We start from the raw sequence: 21436 nt of genomic DNA on the forward strand, positions 1-21436 counted from the left end.
GCAGTATGTTTTCTCTGAACTTCAGCTCTCTATTATCATTACTCCTAAATCTCTAGACACATCAATTTCTTGCAGTCTTATAATCCTTTCATCCCAACATGCAAAAATGTACATATATCTATTTGTCTCTCGTTGCCTCCATTTCTCCTAAGAACTCTCTTATCTGTGCTCTACAGTCAACCTTACACTTGCCACATTGATGAGGCCAACATTATCCTTTGTTCACACTACCAATCTATTTAAATCATGCTACAGGGTCCCTGTGTCACCTTTATTAACTTATTACTGTACTCATTTTTGATCATTAGCAAATCACTGAACATTCCTTCATATCAACCTTGCTATTGTTAATGTACAAATTAAGCAGAAGTGGTGTAAATAACAGAGTCGTCTGCCTTCTCTTGATGTTCCAACATATACCATTCTTTGATGTCTCTCAATCAACCATTATCTTATCTATGTCACCACAGGAATCTATTATGCATAATAGATTCCTGTACAGTAAGTATCCTATAAAATGTCTGTTCAACTGTTTTTCCATCGCCAGCTCTACTTATTGTTATTTATTCCCAGAATTAATTTACAATCTTCACTAAAAATTGCACCTGGATAACTGAAATGCTTTGTTTATTCTACTAGGTTCTCATTGAGAATGCAGTTGATGTTTCATGTTCCTGCTTATTTTCATAGTTATTGTCTTTTAATGATTGTTTTTTTTTATACCAGTATTACAGAAATTATTTAGTTTAGAGTTTTTTAAGACTTGTAGATTTATTAGGAGTATAACATCATCTGAAGAAAATAAAGCAGGATTTAATATATCCATTTTATTATTACTTTTCTTCAAGCTGTTATCAATATAAACAATTGAGAACAGCATGAGCAGCACATGTAACTTTGCTTAACACTTCATTTTGCATCAGACCATCTTCCTGTTTTTCTGTCCTTCTGTGCTATTTTCTACATATAACTTAACAATATAATGTCAAATTTATACCATATAATTTTGAGTATAAATAGCTCTTCACTCGGCACATTATCATTATATGCCTTTATGCAACAAAACCTAAATACAAATCCTTGTAAATGAATAAAACAAATTCTTGTTTTATTCATTTACATATATATGTGTGTGTGTGTGTGTGTGTGTGTGCGTGTGTGTGTGTGTGTGTGTGTGTGTGTGTGTGTGTGTGTAAAACTAAATTTTCTTATTTCATAATGTAGGTTGTGTAGCATATCAATGGGACAGTTCTGGTCGGTCTATTCTGCATAAATTGGACTGTTCTAAATTAGCACCATGTTCAGAAAGCCTCTTTTCAATTAGCATAGAAGAACACTTAAGTCGTAAGTAAATGCAATAAATTTTACTTTTTAAATTTTTTTTATATGTAATTAAGACAGTTGATGATTGTTATTATGCAAACGTAGCATACATGTATGGTATGTTGGTCTGGTTAGCATATTGCTCTCCAACCAGCTAGCTGCAAGTTTGAATCCTGCCACATCAGTGATTGTGAGTATCTTTAGGTAGGAAATGAATTTCATCATACTGTGTGGAGACCACCAATCAGCTTATTCATGGCTTGAAAGAGTTCCATATTTGGTCTCTTTTACCTAGTCTGGAAGCAGGGGGTTCCAGACTAGGTACAGAAAATAAAAGATCAATCAAAATAAGGGGAAGAAAATCCTTAGCCCATGCATGATACGAATTTACTATAGGTCTCCAAATACCTTTCATGGGTGAGAGCCTCCCCCACACACACATCAATTGCTTTGTGTGTCTGCCCATTTAGGTTGTGTTGTATGCTGTTGTGTGGCTTATGCAACCCACACTACACAGTTCACCTCAATTTGACCGTATGATTGAATTTTTATTGATGTATGAAAGTTTTAAGAGTGCATAGCATATCAGCACGCATCTTAATCGGTCGAATGCAATTAATTGTAGAATAACTTTGAATACTTTAATTTATCATTTAATATAATTTTGAATATGGAAAGCATAAAGGTCAAATGAACAACAGCTATGCTTCACACACATCATTTAGGTGAGAAGCACAAAGGGTTTATGCTTTGTGGTGAGATTAGATTATCATTGGCAAATACTAGAGAAATGAATAAATTGAATTTTGATATGATTTCTAAATACTAATTAAAAATCACATCAGAATAATTTTTTTGGTGTTTTTAGAAAGGATAGAGATTATAGGAGAGGAGGGGGGAGTGCTGCTAATTATATCAGATGACTTGAATCCAGTTAGAGTTGAGACCTATGATTATTACTACTACTACTAACGATATTTCATGTGGCAGTGAGTTTGAAGTCATATGGTGTCAGGTGGAATCTAACAAGGTCAATTACGTAGTGGGGTGTTGTTACGGATCTGGTGAATCAGTTGCTAGTGATGAAGAAATGCATCACCAAATAGAAAAGATGAGCACGAAAAGAGTAATCATAATGGAAGACTTTAATTATCCAAATATTGATTGGGTAGTAGTAGAATCTCATGAGAAGAATGAAAATGCATTTATTGAGCTGTTGTGGGACAACTTCCTGAAACAGCATATGACAAAAGGAACTCGAGGTCAAAGAGTGTTAGATTTGATTATAGCGTGAAATGGCGTTTCAGTTAAAGACATAACTGTTCTGCCCATGGTTGGTGACAGTGATCATGCAGTACTCACTTGGGAAGTGACTAAATTTATGAATGTTCCATTCAGAAAAGGTTACATGCTGAACTACAAAGTAGGAAATTATGACCAACTGAGGAGTATGCTGAGTTCAGTGGAATGGGATCGGTTGCTGGACGGAAAAAATATCGAAAGTGCATGGGAAGCATTTAAACAATACTTAAATGATGCGATATCAGAATGTGTCCAGAGAATTCGAAGAATAAATAGGGTAGGAGTCAAATGGATGTGTAATCTTATTAAGCAAGCAATTCATAGGAAAAGCACAGTGTGGAAGAAATACCGTGTGCATAAGGATGACATTCATTATGAATATGAATGTGATAAGCAGCAGACTAGAATAGTCACAACTGTTGTACTGAAAGCAAAGTCTGAGAATGAAAAGAAACTGGCTCTGCATACTAAGGGACAACCCACAAGAATTCTATCGATATGCTGCAAGTAAAAGAAAGAATGAATATGAAAGAATAACTCTTCTAAATCCAGATGGCATGAGGGTTACAGATGCAGAAGATGTTGTTCAGTTAATGAGTGCCCATTTTGTTAAAAGCTAACAACCTGGCATTCACAACATTGAGCTCACTCTTACCTCTTCACTAGATGAAGAAACGCAAGTGTATGAGGACAAGGTATTAGAGCTGTTGCACAAATTGAATAAGAATTCAGCAATAGGGACCGATGGGATATCAGCACGTGTGCTAAAAGAGTGTTCAGCTGACCAGACTGTTTAATATGAGTCTCAGAACAGGGAATGGAAGAAATGTGTGGTAATTCCATTGCTCAAGGGTGGTGCAAAGACCAATGTATCCAACTATTGACCAATTAGTATCTCAGGAGTGGTGGCGAAGATTTTAAAATTGGGGGGGAAAAGCGATGTTAAACCTGACAAAAATTATGAAAGATAGAAGTGCGAGTAAAGGCCACAAAAGCTAGAATTGTCAAAGCAATGGTATTTTCAGTAGAGATGTATGGATGTGAAAGCTGGATTATTAAGAAGAAAGACAGAAAGCGAATTGATTCATTTGAATTATGGGTGTAGAGGAGACTATTAAGAATCCCATGGACTGCAAGAATGACCAACTAAGGAGATGCTTCCTATCTGAGGGTCTGGATTGAAGAAGTTGATTGATAGGGAAAAAAGAGGGGATGTAATGGAAACATTTAAGTTGCTTAAAGAGTTTTATAGGATTGATGCGGGGGAAATATTTCAAGAGCCAGAACAAGGGATTATCCCTAGAAGTTGAATAAAGGTGTGGTTAGCAGAGGTGTGAGGATTAGTTTTTTTTCTTGGAGAGTGAAATGGCCTCAAAGAGAGGTATAATAGAAAGTTTTTTTACCTTGAGTATGTTATATATTAAAGATACCAATCAATTTTAAATAAAACTTGGTTTTAATCCTATTTTTCAAGTAAGCAAACAGACAAGCTTGTCAAGTTTGTGCCTGCACGCAGTGCAAATCAGGCTGACTCCGCACGTAGTGTACGTCTGGGTGACTCCGCACTTGGTGCAAGTCCAGGCAACTCGTAGTAAAGGTGGAATAAGCTTTGATCATTATCCTTGGTATTAACCTTAATGCAAAGCACATCCCCTAGCAGAGATGTATGATGCTATACATTAAAGGCAGGGGCCACTACCCAGACTGGTTTCGACCTTTATTGAGGTCTCATCAGTGTGAGCCAGGCTTAAGAAATGCCAAGGATTAAGTATACAGAGCTTATAGATTTTACCTAAACAAGTTGCCACAAGGTGCTTTGACCTTATTAATTAAAAATCTCAGGATGAGAGATAGATGTAGAAAGTTTTTTTTACCATGAGTATGTTATATATTAAAGATACCAATCAATTTTAAATAAAACTTGGTTTTAATCCTATTTTCCAAGTAAGCAAACAGACAAGTAAGTCAAGTTTTCGCCTGCATGCAGTGCAAGTCAGGCCGACTCTGCACATGGTGCAAGTCCAGGCAACTCGTGGTAAAGGTGGAATAAGCTTTGATCACTATCTTTGGTATTTACCCTTAATGCACAGCACATCCCCTAACAGAGATATATGATGCTATTTAACCTGCCTTTAATGTATAGCATCATACATCTCTGCTAGGGGATGTGCTTTGCATTAAAGGTAAATACCAAGGATAGTGATCAAAGCTTATTCCACCTTTACCACGAGTTGCCTGGACTTGCACTGCATGCAAGCACAAACTTGACTTATTTGTCTGTTTGCTTACTTGGGAAATAGGATTAAAACCAAGTTTTATTTAAAATTTGGTATCTTTAATATAGAGGTATAATAGGTTGTGTGGATAGATTGGGTCTCCCACGATGAGCCTTTGGACTCCATGAAGGTGCCCATACAATAAAATAATAATTTCCACTTTTTGCTACCTCCCATGTCAAAACCACATGATCACTTACCCCCAATCGGAAGCAATGTAGCCACTTTATTTAGGGACACGGCTTCTGATCCCTGTAACAATATCCAACACTCTTTTACTCTAAGTTCTCTTGTTACGTTCTACTTCAAGTAATCAAGTTTCAGTAAGTCTATCTACCTGCCATTGATCTTTCTTCATTCTAATCTATGTTGTTGAAGTTGAATTGCTCCATAATAATTACTTGACTCGTACTCATTGTACTAATCTGCTGATGTGTCTCTAACATATTATTCCTTAACAGTACATTTTCTTTATGTAATTTAGAATAAAGAAAATGTGCTGTTTAAACGTATTGTGAACTACATTGGATATCCAACTTATAAACTCTCTAAATACCTACATATGTAGGTGATCTGAAAAGTTATCGGCCTCGACCATAGATGGCAACACTATGGGCAAGATTTTTTTTTGTCTAAGTTGGTACATCTGTCATAAGCATCCATGTGAAATTGCAAATCATTCTATCAAGTAGTTTGTTTTATACAGCTGTCTGAAGCAAAAGTGTTTGCTTCAGACAGCTATAAAATTTTTGTAAAAGAAGGTTTAATGCCAAAAGAAATTCATTCGAAGTTCATAAAAGTTTATGGACACTCTTCTCCTTCGTTTTTGACAATTAAGAAATGGGCTGCCGAGTTTAAACGTGACGATGATCCACATGAAGGATGTCCAAAAAAGTGTAACAACACCAGAAATCGTTGATCAAGTGCACAATATGGTATTGGATGACCAGCAAGTCAAAGAGACTATAGGTATTTCAAAAGAACATGTAAGATATATTTTGCATGAAGAATGGCAAATGAAAAAGCTTTATGCAAGACTCCACTTGCTCACAACAGATCAAAAACACACGCGCATGAAAATCTCTGAACAGTGCTTAGAGCATTTTAACAACAATAAAACTGATTTTGTGTGTCAATTTATTACTATGGATAAGACTTGAATTCACCATTACACACCAGAATCCAAACAGCAGTCAAAACAGTGGACAGAAGCCAGTTGTTCAGCACCAAAGAAGACAAAGTTCGTTTCCATCAGCAGGAAAGGTCGTGGCATCGGTGTTTTGGGATGCTAAAGGCATTTTGTTTATTAATTATCTTGAAAAGGGTAAAACAATAACTGGGGAATATTATTCTGATCTTTTAACCAAACTAGACGAAAGAATTGGTGAGAAAAGACCTGGTTTGCAGAAGAAAAAAATTATCTTTCATCAGGACACTGCGCCTGCCCACAAAGGTGTTTTGGTAATGGGAAAATTAAAGGATCTGCACTGTGAATTGTTGGAATATCCCCCCTATTCCCTAGATTTGGCTCCCTCTGACTTCTATCTTTTCCCAAAACTAAAACTCTTGCTCGCTGGTCAACATTTTTCTTCCAATCAAGAGGCGATTGCAGCAGTAGAGAGAGAGATATTTTGCAGATCTTACTGAGAACCACTACAGTGATGGGATAATCTCGCTGGAGCATCACTGGAATAGATGTATTAGTCTTAAGAGAGATTATGTTGAAAAATAAAAATAATTTTGAAATTATAAATTCGTTTTTTAATTGTTAGGCCAAGAACTTTTCTGACCACCCTCGTAATCTTCTTTCTGCATTTACAGGAAACTCTGCTTCTTTCATTAAATAAGATTAAATAGATATAAATAAAATCAAATAGACTTTAAGAATAAAATTTCAGGATTATCCTTAAAACTCACTGATCTTCTAGTAAGTTTTAATGTAGTCTCACTCTTTTCAAATATCCCTCTGACAGATGCAATTGATTTACTTCATAATGACTTTCATCCTGATATTGTAAACTTATTTGACTTTGGCATTAATTCAGGATATTTCAGCTGCCAGAACAAATTATACAAAGATATAGAAGGAACAGCTATGGGGGTCTCCCATTTCCCCAACTTTAGCTAATTACTTTATGGAACATTTAGAACAACACATTCTGAACATTTTTTCATCTAATTAATTGATATGGTACAGATATGTTGATGTTTTTGCTGTATGAAACTTCTACTTATGCAATCTTAATGAATTTTTCAAAAAAATTAATTCAATAAATCCGAGAATCCAATTTACCCTGGAAGTAGAAAATAACAGTTGCCTTCCTTTTCTGGATATTCTCAGTGTATCGAAAACTGACTCATAATGCTAAATGCAAGATTCTAACTCACATCATCACTCTTGTCAGAAATATGGTGTAGTCAAATCTCTAGTGGACAGAGCTCATAAAATGTTCTACAGATTCTCTTCTAAATAAAGAATGGTCTTTTATCTCTAATGGTTGTAATACAAAAACTATCTATAAAATCAACAATTATGGCTATGCTCTTAACCTGCCTCAAGAAGTCACCAGGGTTGGTTTCCATGTGTTAAAGAACTTTAAGGAAAAAAATAGGAAGACTGCTTCGACAAGCACCTCTGTAGCACAATTGAAAAAACAGTAGAACATTGTGCCCTTCGATTGGAAAAGAACTGAGTTAAATTCTCATCATGGCAAAAGGAATCTTTCTGTGGACTTTTTCAGTCAAAAGTCAATTAACCTATCTCATGCAGTGATGGTGGGAGGAATCTTCAAGCCTGAAAATTTGGGTTTTTCATGCCACATGCAAATCGGCTATGAGAACACATGCAGTTTACAGACAAAAAATACTATTGGTGGTGATGATGGTGAGTAGATGGCATTGATGGTAATAGTATTGTCACTGTATGCATTTTGATAATTAAGTAGTTGGAGAGACAGTAAGGTGTGTGTGTGTGTGTGTGTGTGTGTGTGTGTGTGTGTGTGTGTGTGTGTGTGTGTGTGTGTGTGTGTGTGTAGCATAGTGCCCTCCTGCAATGATTCCTTGGAGGTGCCATATAATAACAATAACAGTCTCTTTCCATCCAGTTTATAAACTTAATACCTTCCTTATCTCTCCTAAAGACAAATATCCTCCTCATTCTTATCCTGTTTACAGAATCCCATCTTGTGGCTTATGTTATTATGGACAGGCTAGTTGTTCAGTGTAAATTCATCTTGAAGATCATCAAGAATATATTTCACTTAAAGAGCCCAACAAATCTGGTTTAGCAAACCACACATTATCTACAAAACACAGGATTCAGTGCAACGAAACTCATCGATCATACTAGCCCCTTTTAGTCCTTTTTTTTTTTCTTCCTCTGTTCTACACTCTACTTCTCCTGATGTTTTTTTTTTTTTTTTTACTATCCTAACTTCGAGACCACCATCACCACAATCTAGTGCTTCAGCACTGTTTGCTATGCAGTGTGATCTGTGGACATCTGGTGTGTGGATTTGGGGGGGGGGGGTTTACACTACTTTAGCCTCTGGTTTGGCAAGATGAATGGTCCTGGATGGCCCAGAAAGGATTAATCTGCTAATGGGCTTGCCTTCAAGGATTAATGGTGGTGCAATAAATCTTCTTCCAAATGGTTCAAAGACAGAGCCGAAGCTTACTGTGGTGCTGGTATAGTATCCAGCTGGTATAGCTCTGGTGTTCCACTTCCAAATGCAGTCATTGCTTGTTGGAGAGTGAGTGAGTTCCCACATGTTGCTCCTTGGTGGATAAGGACCTGTGCCACTGAAACAAACTCTTGCTCAGAAGGAATAATTTGTCATCCTCTTTTTAATCAGGATCCTCAACGAGTCCCAACCATGTGCATCAGTCATAGAAACATCAACCAAAAAATCAAAATAAGAAGCAAACAACATCAGAAGCAGCAACATATACATCACTTTTCTTAATCCTGTATTTGACAGGAAAGTGTGGAAGGGTTGGCAGGATCTGTAAAGAAACTGTGTTCTGGTAGAACCTGTATCACAATCAAAAAAATTACATTATGCAACATCCATATAGGGAGTACCAATTACAGTTACTGCTCATAAAGCTTTAAAATTTATATCAGAATGGGACCTGCTTGATGTTCCCAATGAGGAGATCTGTGAATTGAAGAACCAAGAGGTGACGGCCATAAGAAGAATTGGCACCAGGAACATCATCGTTACCTTCAGCATACCAAAACTACGAACACAAAGAAGAGTTGCAGAGCATATAACAGTAACAATCTCTCCCCTTTAACACCAGAAACAACACTTTCTTCAACATGCCTACCAGAACATATACTACCATTGACTTAACTATCTACTTTAAGTGCCTCTTTAGCTCAATTGGAAGAATGACAGTACGTTGCTCCCTTCGATTGGAAAAGGCCTAAGTTCAGTTTTCATCGTCACGTGAGGAATCTTTATATGGGCTTTTTCATTGAAGGTGAGTTAGCCGATCTCATATGGAGGTAGCAGGTTTTTTTTTCTCCCAGAAACTAGGGTTTTTCATCCCACATACAGACAAATCGGCCTTGAGAACATACAATTTACAGACAAAATAAAATACTAGTGGTAGCAGTGGACAGTAGATGGTACTGGCGTGGATCAGTGTTTCTCAAACTTCAGATATCTGTGTACCCTTTCATACCCCGAAGTTACACAGTAGGTGGGACCAACAAAAAGCGCGTAAGTTGAATTCGCGTAACTCGGGTATAATTTTGCATACAAACATACAAAATATTAGTTAATTGGGACCAAAGGTTTACAAAAACACCTATATTTTTTAAGAAATATAATCATAATTGTAGTTTTTCATACATAAAAAAAAGAAAATTATTTCAGTGTCAATGGTTTCATAAAATCTAATGGATTTGTCTGACGGCATAATGTCTTTTTCTTGTCATGCAAAATTTCTTCATAGCAAACTAATGATTTTTTTATTCCTTACCTTGTGGCTACAATTCGTTCCTCGTTAGAATCTATGTCCTCCAAAATCTGTAAACCTTTCTTTTATGATTATTCTTACTGTGGATTCCTGTAGATCAAACTTCTTTGCTAGCTCACAAATTTTCATTCTGCCTTCAAAATCCTTAATAATGTTGAGTTTTGTTTCCAAAGTCAATGTTTTTCTTTTCTTGCTAGCTGTAGAAGAATCAGACTTGCTTCCTTTGGACGACATTATTATTTTTATGTGATAAAATTTTTATCAAGAACATAACATTAAACAATCACAAGGTTTGTAAACTATAAAAATCGTCTATGAATGGAAACTGCGTGAAACACGTCGGTGCTTGTTCACAGTATGTGCGACACTGGCGAATGTGGCCGGTGCCAGAAAGATACGACTAGTGGTGAAACAGGATGGGAATACGTACATATATGAAACCACATAACTCCGGATTCACGTAAGTCAGGGTATGACTGTATTTTCATTATTACTAAGTGCCCCCTTATCAAATAATAAATAAATAAAGTATGTTTCATTGTAAAAATCTATTTTATTTGAATTTATATATTCATGTAAACAAAAAATATGATTTATTTTTAATAGAACAAAATTTGGAATAGGTCCCCTTCATTTCCCGTCCATGAAAATCCACATTTCAAGTAATTCATATCATACTTACAAAGACTTTTCACCTTCTTCCTAGTTGGTTCTCTACAGATGACACACTCTTATCAATTTCATTTGATCCAGATGCAATATCAATGTTTTCTTGTTGCTTACAGCTACTTGTATTTGCTATATTGTCCTCTTTTTAATATATCCAATTAATTAATCCTCTTATAAATCCAATCTTTAACCAATGATCCATACTTAAGAATTTAAAAGCTAAAAAAATTACCGTCAATTTATCTACTTGAAAATAACTCGCACTTTTCTCCCAAAATTAAAGCTAAAAAATCGTGGTACGAGATATATGCGGGAATTTTTGGAAACTAAAGTTTTCAGAAAAAAACAACAACTGCAAACGGTGTAACTTACCAAGAAGGTCCTACTCGCTATCGCTACTTTAGGTATCGAGAACAGTTTCCTTGTGTGCATTGTCAAAGTCATCTACCCAAATAGCTTCATCTTGTTTCCCATTATTTCAAGCAAAAATTACCAGTAATTTACAAGACTTGAGATACGTAAGGCAGCTATTAAGAAGTGCATATGATTGGTGCAGTATTAACAAAAGATCACATGAACCAAAGACAAATTAGCATTTCAGCAGTTGAGTCGAAATACTAATTCTCTTCACCCAAATTCCATAATATCTGAAACACCTTCACTATATATTTCTTAGCTTTAACATGTTCACGACCGGGTGGTGTCAAGCAAAACCATATGTTGTCGGTGCAACATATGGTTTTGCTTGATTTTATACAGCAGTTTCTGTTGGATGGGAGATGTCATTAATTAGTTAGTGCTTTTTTAACCCAGATGTCTCTAATTGCACTATTTGTTGAGAAATATAATGATTCCATGCATTAATGATGCATAGCTGAAAATTGTCATGTATCCCCCGTGGGTATGCGTACCACACTTTGAGAAACACTGACGTAGATGATGATGATGATAGTGGTGCTTTGGTATGGTAGTAATTGTGGTGAAGACAGAGAGTTGTAAAAGTAGGTGCCCTCCCTTAATGAGTCCTTGTACTCCTTGGAGGTGTCACATAATAATAATACTCTCCCTTTTTTTCCCACTGTTCAAGTTGAACTGAAGACAACTTGTTTAGGAGTGACCATTTGGATATCATGATGGGAAATTTCCATACTGACTGACTAAGCTGTTTTGCTCTAGCAGTATTCAATTCTGTGAGGCAGTCCGCTCATCTCCTGTCATTGATTCAGTGAACAATGTCACAGAACGTATTACACAGTCTGCAACAACTGGAATTCTAGTCAGTTTTTACATTTCCCTTAGCCATGGTGATGATGGTTTGACAGCCAGGGCTCAGAATTAAGCATGGAGTATCTTCTGTGGAAACCCCACAACAACAAATCTCATCGCTTTGAAACATTCTTGAGCCCATACTAGAGATATCCATCTTCAAAAGGAACTCTGGATCTAGTATACAGCTGTGCAGGTAATCATAAAAAATTCAAAATAAGTACCAATTATAATAAATTTGAGAACTACATAAAACATCAACTGCCTCAAACCGACATATTAGATATAAATCAGCTATATGAGGAATTTATTAAAATGATTAAATATGCAGACAGCAATTCACAAAAGAGTTACTACAAAAAAGGATGTTCACACACACTGGATAACAAATGAACTAAAAAATATGATAAGAACAAAAGAGAAGCTCTATCATAAGCATAGGAAAAATCCCTACAATTTAATATTTGAACACGAATACAAAAGTTTCATTAAACACCTAAAGGAAAAAATAAAGCAGGCATAAGAACATTATCTTCTATCGAAATTTCTTTCTTGTAATAATGATAAAAGTAAAGAATGGAGGTTGGTTAATATGATAATGGGTAACACAAAGCAAAACACTTGAATTCCGAGAGGGCAACGACATCACCGATGTACTTAACAAAATGAACAACCACTTTATAAACTATGGTAGTTATGAATTCGACCCTGCAGAAAGGACAAAGTACGTGAGTCACCTTCCATGGATTAAGAATCCCATGTATCTACATGCAGTAAACGAAGATGAGATAAAGAGTGTAGTAATTGGATTAAAAAAAGGGGGGGGAAATGGGAAGTGACAATATAAATGTCAAAAAACTAAACATTATCATTAAACACAAATTGCAGTTCTTTACAAATATCATTAATAAATCCTTTGAACACAGTAAATTTATAGAACACTTAAAGAGTGCTTCAGTTGTACCTCTATGTAAAGGAGGTAACAGAAATGAAATCAAAATAGACCAATATCTATAACATCCACAATCTCAAAGGTTATTGAAATTCTGATAAAAAAACATTTAAATAGCAATTTAAATACCATATCCTTTTACGCAATTAATGGGTTTAGGTTTAGGATACAACACTGAAAAAGTGCTATTAGAGTTTCATAAAACGGTCTGTAGTGGAATAAATCTAGGAACGCACACAGCAGCTGTTTTTCTTGATATATATATATATATCAATAGGTCATAGATATATATATATATATATCTATATATCTATGACCTATTGCTACTGAAAATGTCCAAATACAGCATCAGAGGAATTACTAATGACTGGTTCAGATCCTATCTGAATAATAGAAAATAATATACCAGCTACGGCACATTCAATAACTCAACAAAAATAATAAAATACGGAGTCCCGCAAGGGTCTGTACTAGGACCCATCCTATTTTTAATATATGTTAATGATCTATGTAAATAAAACTTTTTGGCAAAATGATATCCTTTGCCGATGACACAACATTAATATACACCGAAACAACCCTTGAACATCTAAAAAATCAGATTAATAGCGATATGTTAAAACTAAGTAAATTGTTTAGCAATAATGGACTTAACATTAATACCGATAAAACGAAATATATGTACTTCATGTTAACAGATAAGCTAGACCACGATATAACCATAAAATGGCATGAAAGGAAATGTAGTGACATCCTCCTAAATTGTAACTGTAGCTTAATCAAAAAAACAAAATCAGTCAAGTATTTGATTCTCTATATTGATAGCAATATGAAGTGGAACTCCCACACCACTTTCATAACAAATAAGTTTAGGTTTTCATAATTAATAGGATATATTATTTTAAAAAATTCATAAATGCAGCATTCTTAAGATGCTTATACTATTCCTGGGTAAATTCCTCGCTGCAATATGGCATCACCTGTTGGGGTGGAGATTATTACAACAATCTGCTTCCATTAATAAGAATACAAAACAGAATAATTAGAGCCATAACCACTACTGACTTCGCACATTCAACCAACGATCTGTTTATCGTGCATAATATTCTACCACTACAGAAACTATATCTCTATGGTTGTCAATTATATGCAAAAAGTTCCTTTTTGCATATAAATTTCTTGGCATATAATGTAGACTATGGATTATGCTGCGGCAAGAATATGCTAGTAGTACCCAAGGCAAACAAAGACATTTTTCATAAATCCTTCAAATACCTAGCAACAAGCAGCTACAATTAACTCCCAAATGAAATTAAATCTATAACCTCAGCTTATGCATTCAGAAAAAGATTGAGAGAGTACCTCAGGGGGACTAAACAATGTTGACAATTACTTTAAATGTATAGTATAAAGGGATCATTATAATTCACATATCATATTGAATTAAGGTACCAATATACTAACTAGTTCATTCACTTAGGAGACTAATATATTAACATATACATCAAATCAAACCGTGTAAAGTGAGCCCTCATAGATATGGTCACTGGACTCGCAGTGATTGTTTCGAACTAATTTAATTCTCTAGTAACCAGTATGGCTACAGCCCTTGGTTGCACATAAATACACAAACTAACTTCTTTATCACTAAAACCAGTAACTTATTATAAACTATGAAAACTATCCGAAATGTATTTTACTCTAGTTGTATATATAAGGAAACATTTATGAACTGTAACAAAATAAATAGCCAAAAATAAGTGTAATTACCAACAGAAAATGATAGTAGTAGTACTTGAACTGTATTGTATAGTACTGTACATTGAAGTGTACAACTTGAACTGTATTGTATAATACTGTATATTGAATTGTATAATATAAATATCTGGTATATGTGATGGGAATGATAAAAAAAAAAGTTCATGACTTTACATTTATTAACATTGAAATGACAGACATTTTCACATGCCCACAATTCCAGCCTATTCAAATCATTCTGTAAGTACTGCATATCAGCAGCACTCCTGATTACTCTACCCATCTTTGCATCATCAGCAAATGTTACATGTTAAATCCTTCCCAATGTCATTAATTTAGAGATTGAATAATAATGGACCAAGGACTGTTCCTTGAGGCACACCTGTTTACCTTGAATCTTGTAGATTCACACCTCCCGTATACCACTTTTTGTTATCTCTCAATCAGCCATCCTCTTATCCATGGTGCATTACTCATAAATTGTACATTCCTCATTATCTAAGTGAATGCTGTAGCAGTATTTTATTATTTTTTTAATTATATCTGTTATTTCAAAATGTAACATTTTACATTCAGTAATAGACAGACTGGGAGTGCACAGTTCAGAATGATAAATGTATTATGGTTATTTATATATTTATTTTTTGGGAATAATTTCAAAATAAGTTTGACTGATTTACAAATACAGTGGTGCCTTGTACTTCAAACATTCCAGAGTTCAAATGCTTGAGAATGCAAGAAATTTGATTCACAGTTCGAACTATGGTCCAGGAACTCAGTCATATAGCATTAGACAGTTTCAGCACGCCATTGGGCATGCTTCTCCCCACTAATTTCTTTCACTCACTCACTTCCCCATGCCTGCACAGTGTGTGTCTGTCTCAGTCCGCTGTGCATTGTTTCTTACTTTACACAGCCTAGTCATTGATACGTTTGTGTAGAGAATTTTTAACTGTTTTTGGCATTTTTTTTATTGCCCATGGCATCGCAGAATGTAGAAAGAACAAAATCTAAAAGAAAAGTTGTAGTGTCGACAATTGAGACGATAAAAGAAATTATCATGAAACACGAAAGCAGTACGCATTTCACGGATCTGGTGACGATGTTTAAAATGTCCAAGTCAATGATAAGTAGCATTCTTAAGAATAAGAATGCTACTTTTCAACTAAGAATAAGAATGCTACTTTCGACTTTTTCAGTCGAAAGTCAATTAACCTATCTCATGCAGTGATGGTGAGAGGATCTTCAAGGCTGGAAATTTGGGTTTTTCATGCCACATGCAAATCGGCTATGAGAACACATGCAGTTTACAGACAAAAAATACTATTGTTGGTGGTGATGGTGAGTAGATGGCATTGATGGTAATAGTATTGTCACTGTATGCATTTTGATAATTAAGTAGTTGGAGATACAGTAAGGTGTGTGTGTGTGTGTGTGTGTGTGTGTGTGTGTGTGTGTGTGTGTGTGTGTGTGTGTGTGTGTGTGTGTGTGTGTGTAGCATAGTGCCCTCCTGCAATGATTCCTTGGAGGTGCCATATAATAACAATAACAGTCTCTTTCCATCCAGTTTATATAAAGGAATATATAGAAGTATATAAAAGGAAGCAATAAAAGCAGCAAATGTGGCTAAAGGTGTGACAACATTGACCTCTAGGAGATCACATGTTATTGAAGAGATGGAAAAACTCCTTTTAGTGTGGATAAACGAGAAGTGATTACTTGGTGACGTTATTACTAAGAGAATTATTTGTGAGAAAGCCAAACATCTGTAGTGAACTTAAGAAATGCACACCTGAGATCAGTTCTGAAAATGGGGAATAAAGGAAGTAGAGGCTGGTTCAATAAATTCAAAAAATGAACTGGGATCCATAGTGTTGTCGTGCATGGAGAGGCTGCGAGTGCCGATGTAGAAGAAGCGGACAAATTTGTAAAATCCTTTAAGGAGTATGTGGATAGTGAAGGATTTGTATCTCAACAGGTTTTTAATTGTGATAAAACAAGTCTTTTTCGGAAAAAAATGCCCAAAAGGATCTATATCACAAAAGAAGAAAAGATGGCACCGGAATATAAATCTATGAAAGATAGAATTACTTTGCTGCTTTGTGGTAATGCTAGTGGAGACTGTAAGATAAAGCCTTTGCTCATTTACCATTCTGAAAATCCACGCATTTTTAAAGAGAACAATGTCATAAAGAGCAAATTCGGTGTTGTGTGGAGGGCCAACATGAAAGTGTGGGTTACCAGAGAGTTTTTCACTGAGTGGATTTATCAAGGATTTGCTCCCACTGTAAAAGTTCATCTTACTGAAAAAAATCTACCATTAAAAGCTCTTCTCATGATGGACAATGCTCCTGGTCATCCCCCCAAATTTAGAGGAGGATTTAGTTGGAATTCAGTTTCATCAAGATAAAGTTTTTGCTGCCCAATACCACTTCTATCATACAACCCATCGACCAGCAAGTGATTTCAAACTTCAAAAAACTGTATATTAAGGCTATGTTTCAAAAATGCTTTGAAATAACCAATGCCACAGAACTGACTCTTAAAGAATTTTGGAAAGAGCATTACGACATTCTTCGTTGCTTAAGGATTGTCGATAAAGCATGCAAAGAATTTTCTATTAAAACAACGATTTCTGCTTGGAAAAAACTCTGGACAGATTGTATTTCAGTCAGTGAAGTAGTAAGCTGTGAAGAAGAGTCTGTTGTAAATGAAATTGTGTCATCTTTGGGTAAAGCTATGGGATTAGAGGTGAGTGATGAGGATGTAGAGGAGTTAATAGATGATCATAAAACCGAACTCAGCACAGAAGAACTTCAACATCTTCACGATCAACAACAAAAAGAAGTGGAAAAAGAAATTTTTATGGAAGAGAAGGATGCCAAAGGATGCCTTTCCAATGCTGACCTTCAAGAATTGTTCTCTGTTTTGGTTAGAACACAAGCTATTGTGGAAAAATGGTACCCTAATAAGACAGTAGTGACCAGGAATATCAACTTATTCGATGATAACGTGATAAGTTATTTTAAAAAATCAAAGAAAATCATCATCACCAAACAACATTAGATAGATTCTTCTCTGCAGAAAAAAGAGACGTGAATCAGCATTCTCAACTATTCTCAACTACAGCTAAGAAGCAGAAAGAAGACACTTAACAACGGGAGCATTATTTTTGTTTTTGTGATTTTTATATTAAAAAAAATTCTTCACTGTTATTTTTATGTTGTAATAATTAAACTTAATAAAATAAATATAAGATTTGTTAGATCGTGAATGAGGCCTGCCTTTACTAGACAGACACTCATTCATGATCTAACAATGAAAGGAGCTTTAAACTAGAGAAAATACCTGTACTGCTGGTCAAAATTTGTATTGGAAAGAAATAAGGAAAGGGGGGGGGGATAAAGTAAAGTGTAATATATATTTGTATATTGACTGTAAAGGTTATTAAGTGTATATCCATTTACTTATTGAAAGGGAAAGATTGTGAAATATTTAATATGTGTAATTTTAATGAAGGAAAATAATGTGTATAAATTGAAATAAAGGAATAGTATGTGTAAGCTATGGCAAACAAAGAAAACATGATGACTAAGAGCCTAAAGGGCATGACCTTGACAAACCCATATTGGAACCTTACAAGCAAAGATCTAATTCTCTGAGAGGAGCTCTCTCATGGGTTCGCAATGAAGCAATTTGATGCAACCGTGAATGTAAGCTTCTTGGAAGAAAAAGGTGAATGATCGAAAGAAAGAGGAGAAAAGGTGAGAGACAGAGATTGAGGGACATGAGGTGAGAAAACAGGGAAAGAAAAGGAGGTAGGAAGTGAGGATGATCTCCAACTATGGCAAAGTTATAATGAAAATTCGGCTAACAGCGAATTTTCAGTGCACGTGAATCCATGAGACGGGAAGGAAAAGAATCTGCAGTGTGAACAAGGATCCAACCAGGATGTACACGTGACTCGCACGTGGTGAATCAATGAAACAATGAGTAGCCAGAAACAGTAAAGGCAATTTTGTCCTTTCTAGAGTTAAGTGAGAGCGCTGAAGGAAAACTTGTTAAGCAGTGTCGCTAAAAGGAAAACTGAAACTAATTTATTTGTTGGAGTAGCTTTAGGAACATTGGACTAGTAGTCTGAAGAGCCATGTCAAGTGATTCTTGCTCAATCTAGTATGCAAAATGTTACCTTAGCTCTTTTCCCTGAGATTTTGTCTAGATAAATTTGTATTAATTGCCCAAGTGCATGCCTTTCTTAGAGAATGATAAATGTGTTAATTTGTGAGATTTTAATGTGATATTGTTTGAATGTGGTTTAATCTAATTAAGATAACAGAAGAATTGATTCTTTCATGTTTAATGTAATTTTATTAGTGTAAAATAAAACTTTATGTTTTGTCATTCGAAATCCTGGTACTAAATTTGTGTTTGAGACCGACATTTGCCACTCACTAAACTACAAACTGTGATTAAGGGGAAAGAAAGATATAACCAAATAAGAAAGAGAAGGGGCCACGACTGTAACATTTTATGAGAGCCCCCAAACATATCTAAGGTATAATAACTCTAACTGGTGCATTATAAATATAAATTTGTTAGGGTTTGTTACCCAGGGAAAACCTTACAATCCCTGACTACAAAGAAAGTAGTTATAAGACACATTCAGAATTGAGTAATATTAACACCCCAAAGTACGATCTAACAGATTATTATGTTTATTTTTTTCTAAGTTATTAACATTAAAAAATCTAAAATAGATAAAATAAAAAAAAAAATTATTGAAATTTTTTGGATATGGGAACGGATTATTTCGCTTTCCATTATTTCTTATATCTTGATTCGGACTTCGAACGATTCATAGTTCTAACAGGTTTCTGAAACGAATTAAATATGAACTACGAGGCACCACTGTATATGAATGTATAAATCAATTTGGTTATACAAACTTCATTATAAATTCAGACATCCCAAATTAAAGAAAAGAAATAATCTCAGTCAGTCTTTGGTGTATCTCTTTCTCTGTATTTTTCTAAAAACTAAAATAGTACTTAATAAAGAATGGATGATCATTTTATAATTTTTGCTGTTTCTTTTTGTAGCTGGTCGATGTCAAGTGACAGCTATGGCTGCTCTTGGCAGTACCTTGTATATAGGAACTACATGGGGATGTATAGTTGTTGCAGAAGGAACAATGATGAGGCCTATCACTATTTTCCGTCCCTTTGAAGAGGAGGTGAAATCCATTTTGCCTCTTTTATTTCATCCATCTGAGAAATCAGAGTCTCTTAACACTGATACTCAGCTCAATATTCCACATATAGCAGCTGTGGGTAAAGGTTATCGAGATTTAATTGGCAGGTACACCTCTCTTCCAGCTGATAATGTATATTCTCATGAAAGTATGTTTTTAATCTTATGGAGAGCAGATAACTGGTCAACTGGATGATTATTGATTATATTATTAGTGTCAATTTCACTTTTTTGCATTTTAGTAGTGTTATTGGTTGTAATTTCATTTTACACTGAAATGATTCTTAGAACATAGAAAAATTTGTTGTTATTTTTAAGAACAATTTTGAGTGTTTTCATCGAAATCGTAAAGGAAAAGAATTTGTCATTATGACTTATTTAAAGGACACTGCATTTTAATTAAGAGCATAACGTTTTCATGTTTTTAACTGCATGTTTTAAACTATTATTCCACTGTAAATATTTTTATAATTTTGCCAAAATATATATCAGTTTTGTCAGTATAGCTGTATGTAATAGCTGTGTATTTAAGAATGAAGTGTTCATTTTTTTATATCTTTATGTGAGGTGTGATTTTATGCACGACTTGTATATAATTTTGCAGAGATCATATATCTAGATTGCATAATCGTGCATTGCATTTTATTTAACATTTTATATAGTTGTTTTTTAACTCATGAAATATTCATATATTCGGTTCAGTTTTCATTCTTCAGGTTTAACTGGAGATAATACATACTAGTATAAATAATATTACATAATGATGGACTTACTTCATACATTATGTAATATTTATTACATCATGTATGAAATAAGTTACATCAGAAAAATTCAGTTGAACCTGATATATCAACTGAATATTTTTAAAAATGTATATATAACTGTATGTACATAGATGACTTATTTATATCTATAAATTAGATACTAGCTTTCCCTTGAAAATTGTTAAGGGTGTCTAGTATTAAGAAATGTCAAATATAAAAACAATGTATATTTTGTTTTCCCTAAATACTTTTTCGTGATTAATGCATATAGTACATTTTAGATTTGAAACCAGTGTTGAAATTTGAATACTTGTGTAATTGTAGGAAATAATAGTGATGATAACTGGCCATTTGATTACTTAAGTGAAAATTTACTAGGAACATAGCACAATTTCTGTATAATGTGTAGATCATTCTAATGCACGTTATTCAGACATACGCTAGAAATATTCTCAGTAACTGATTAAGCATCTATGATTCATAAAGAATTATATTTAATATTTAAAAAATCTATTTAAAATTTAACATGCTTAATATGAAAATAATTTAAATTGCTTTTAGATAATTATTACTTATTACAGTCTCCTCTTGATTTACAGGGTTTTTAATTAGTGTTGTAAAGTCAGTTATTTGTGAATGGTGCAGCATCACAGTCACATAAAATCTTTTTTCAGCCTTATTATAGTATGGTTTTTTTTTTTTTTTTATATAAGAAAAAGAACATGTTTTCACAACATTGATAATGGAATACCACTTTAAGTCTAGCTCTAAGAGAATGTACTACTGGGTTGTTGCTCCAGATGATGCTCTATGGCAGTAGTTCCCATCCATTTTGAGCACACTATCCCTTTTTTCCATATTTTCATTCACATGAGAGTGGCGTCATG

The 21436-nt window shown here is 34.5% G+C and overlaps 1 protein-coding gene across 1 annotated transcript in view; it reads left to right on the top strand.

Annotated features, from left to right (window-relative positions):
• Window positions 1-19981, top strand: part of Lrrk (Leucine-rich repeat kinase) — a 790764-nt gene extending 770783 nt beyond the window's left edge. The window contains exons 36-37 of the mRNA XM_090409582.1: window positions 1225-1344; window positions 19635-19981. Of these exons, the coding sequence (XP_090265708.1) occupies window positions 1225-1344; window positions 19635-19981 (467 nt within the window). The remainder of the gene's footprint in view (window positions 1-1224; window positions 1345-19634) is intronic.
• The last annotated feature ends 1455 nt before the right edge of the window (window positions 19982-21436 follow it).

Source organism: Typopeltis vanoorti, chromosome 19 (assembly GCF_054136105.1).
Source record: "Typopeltis vanoorti isolate ZY-2024b chromosome 19, IOZ_Tvanoo_1.0, whole genome shotgun sequence".
NCBI classification, from domain to species: Eukaryota; Metazoa; Arthropoda; class Arachnida; order Uropygi; family Thelyphonidae; genus Typopeltis; species Typopeltis vanoorti.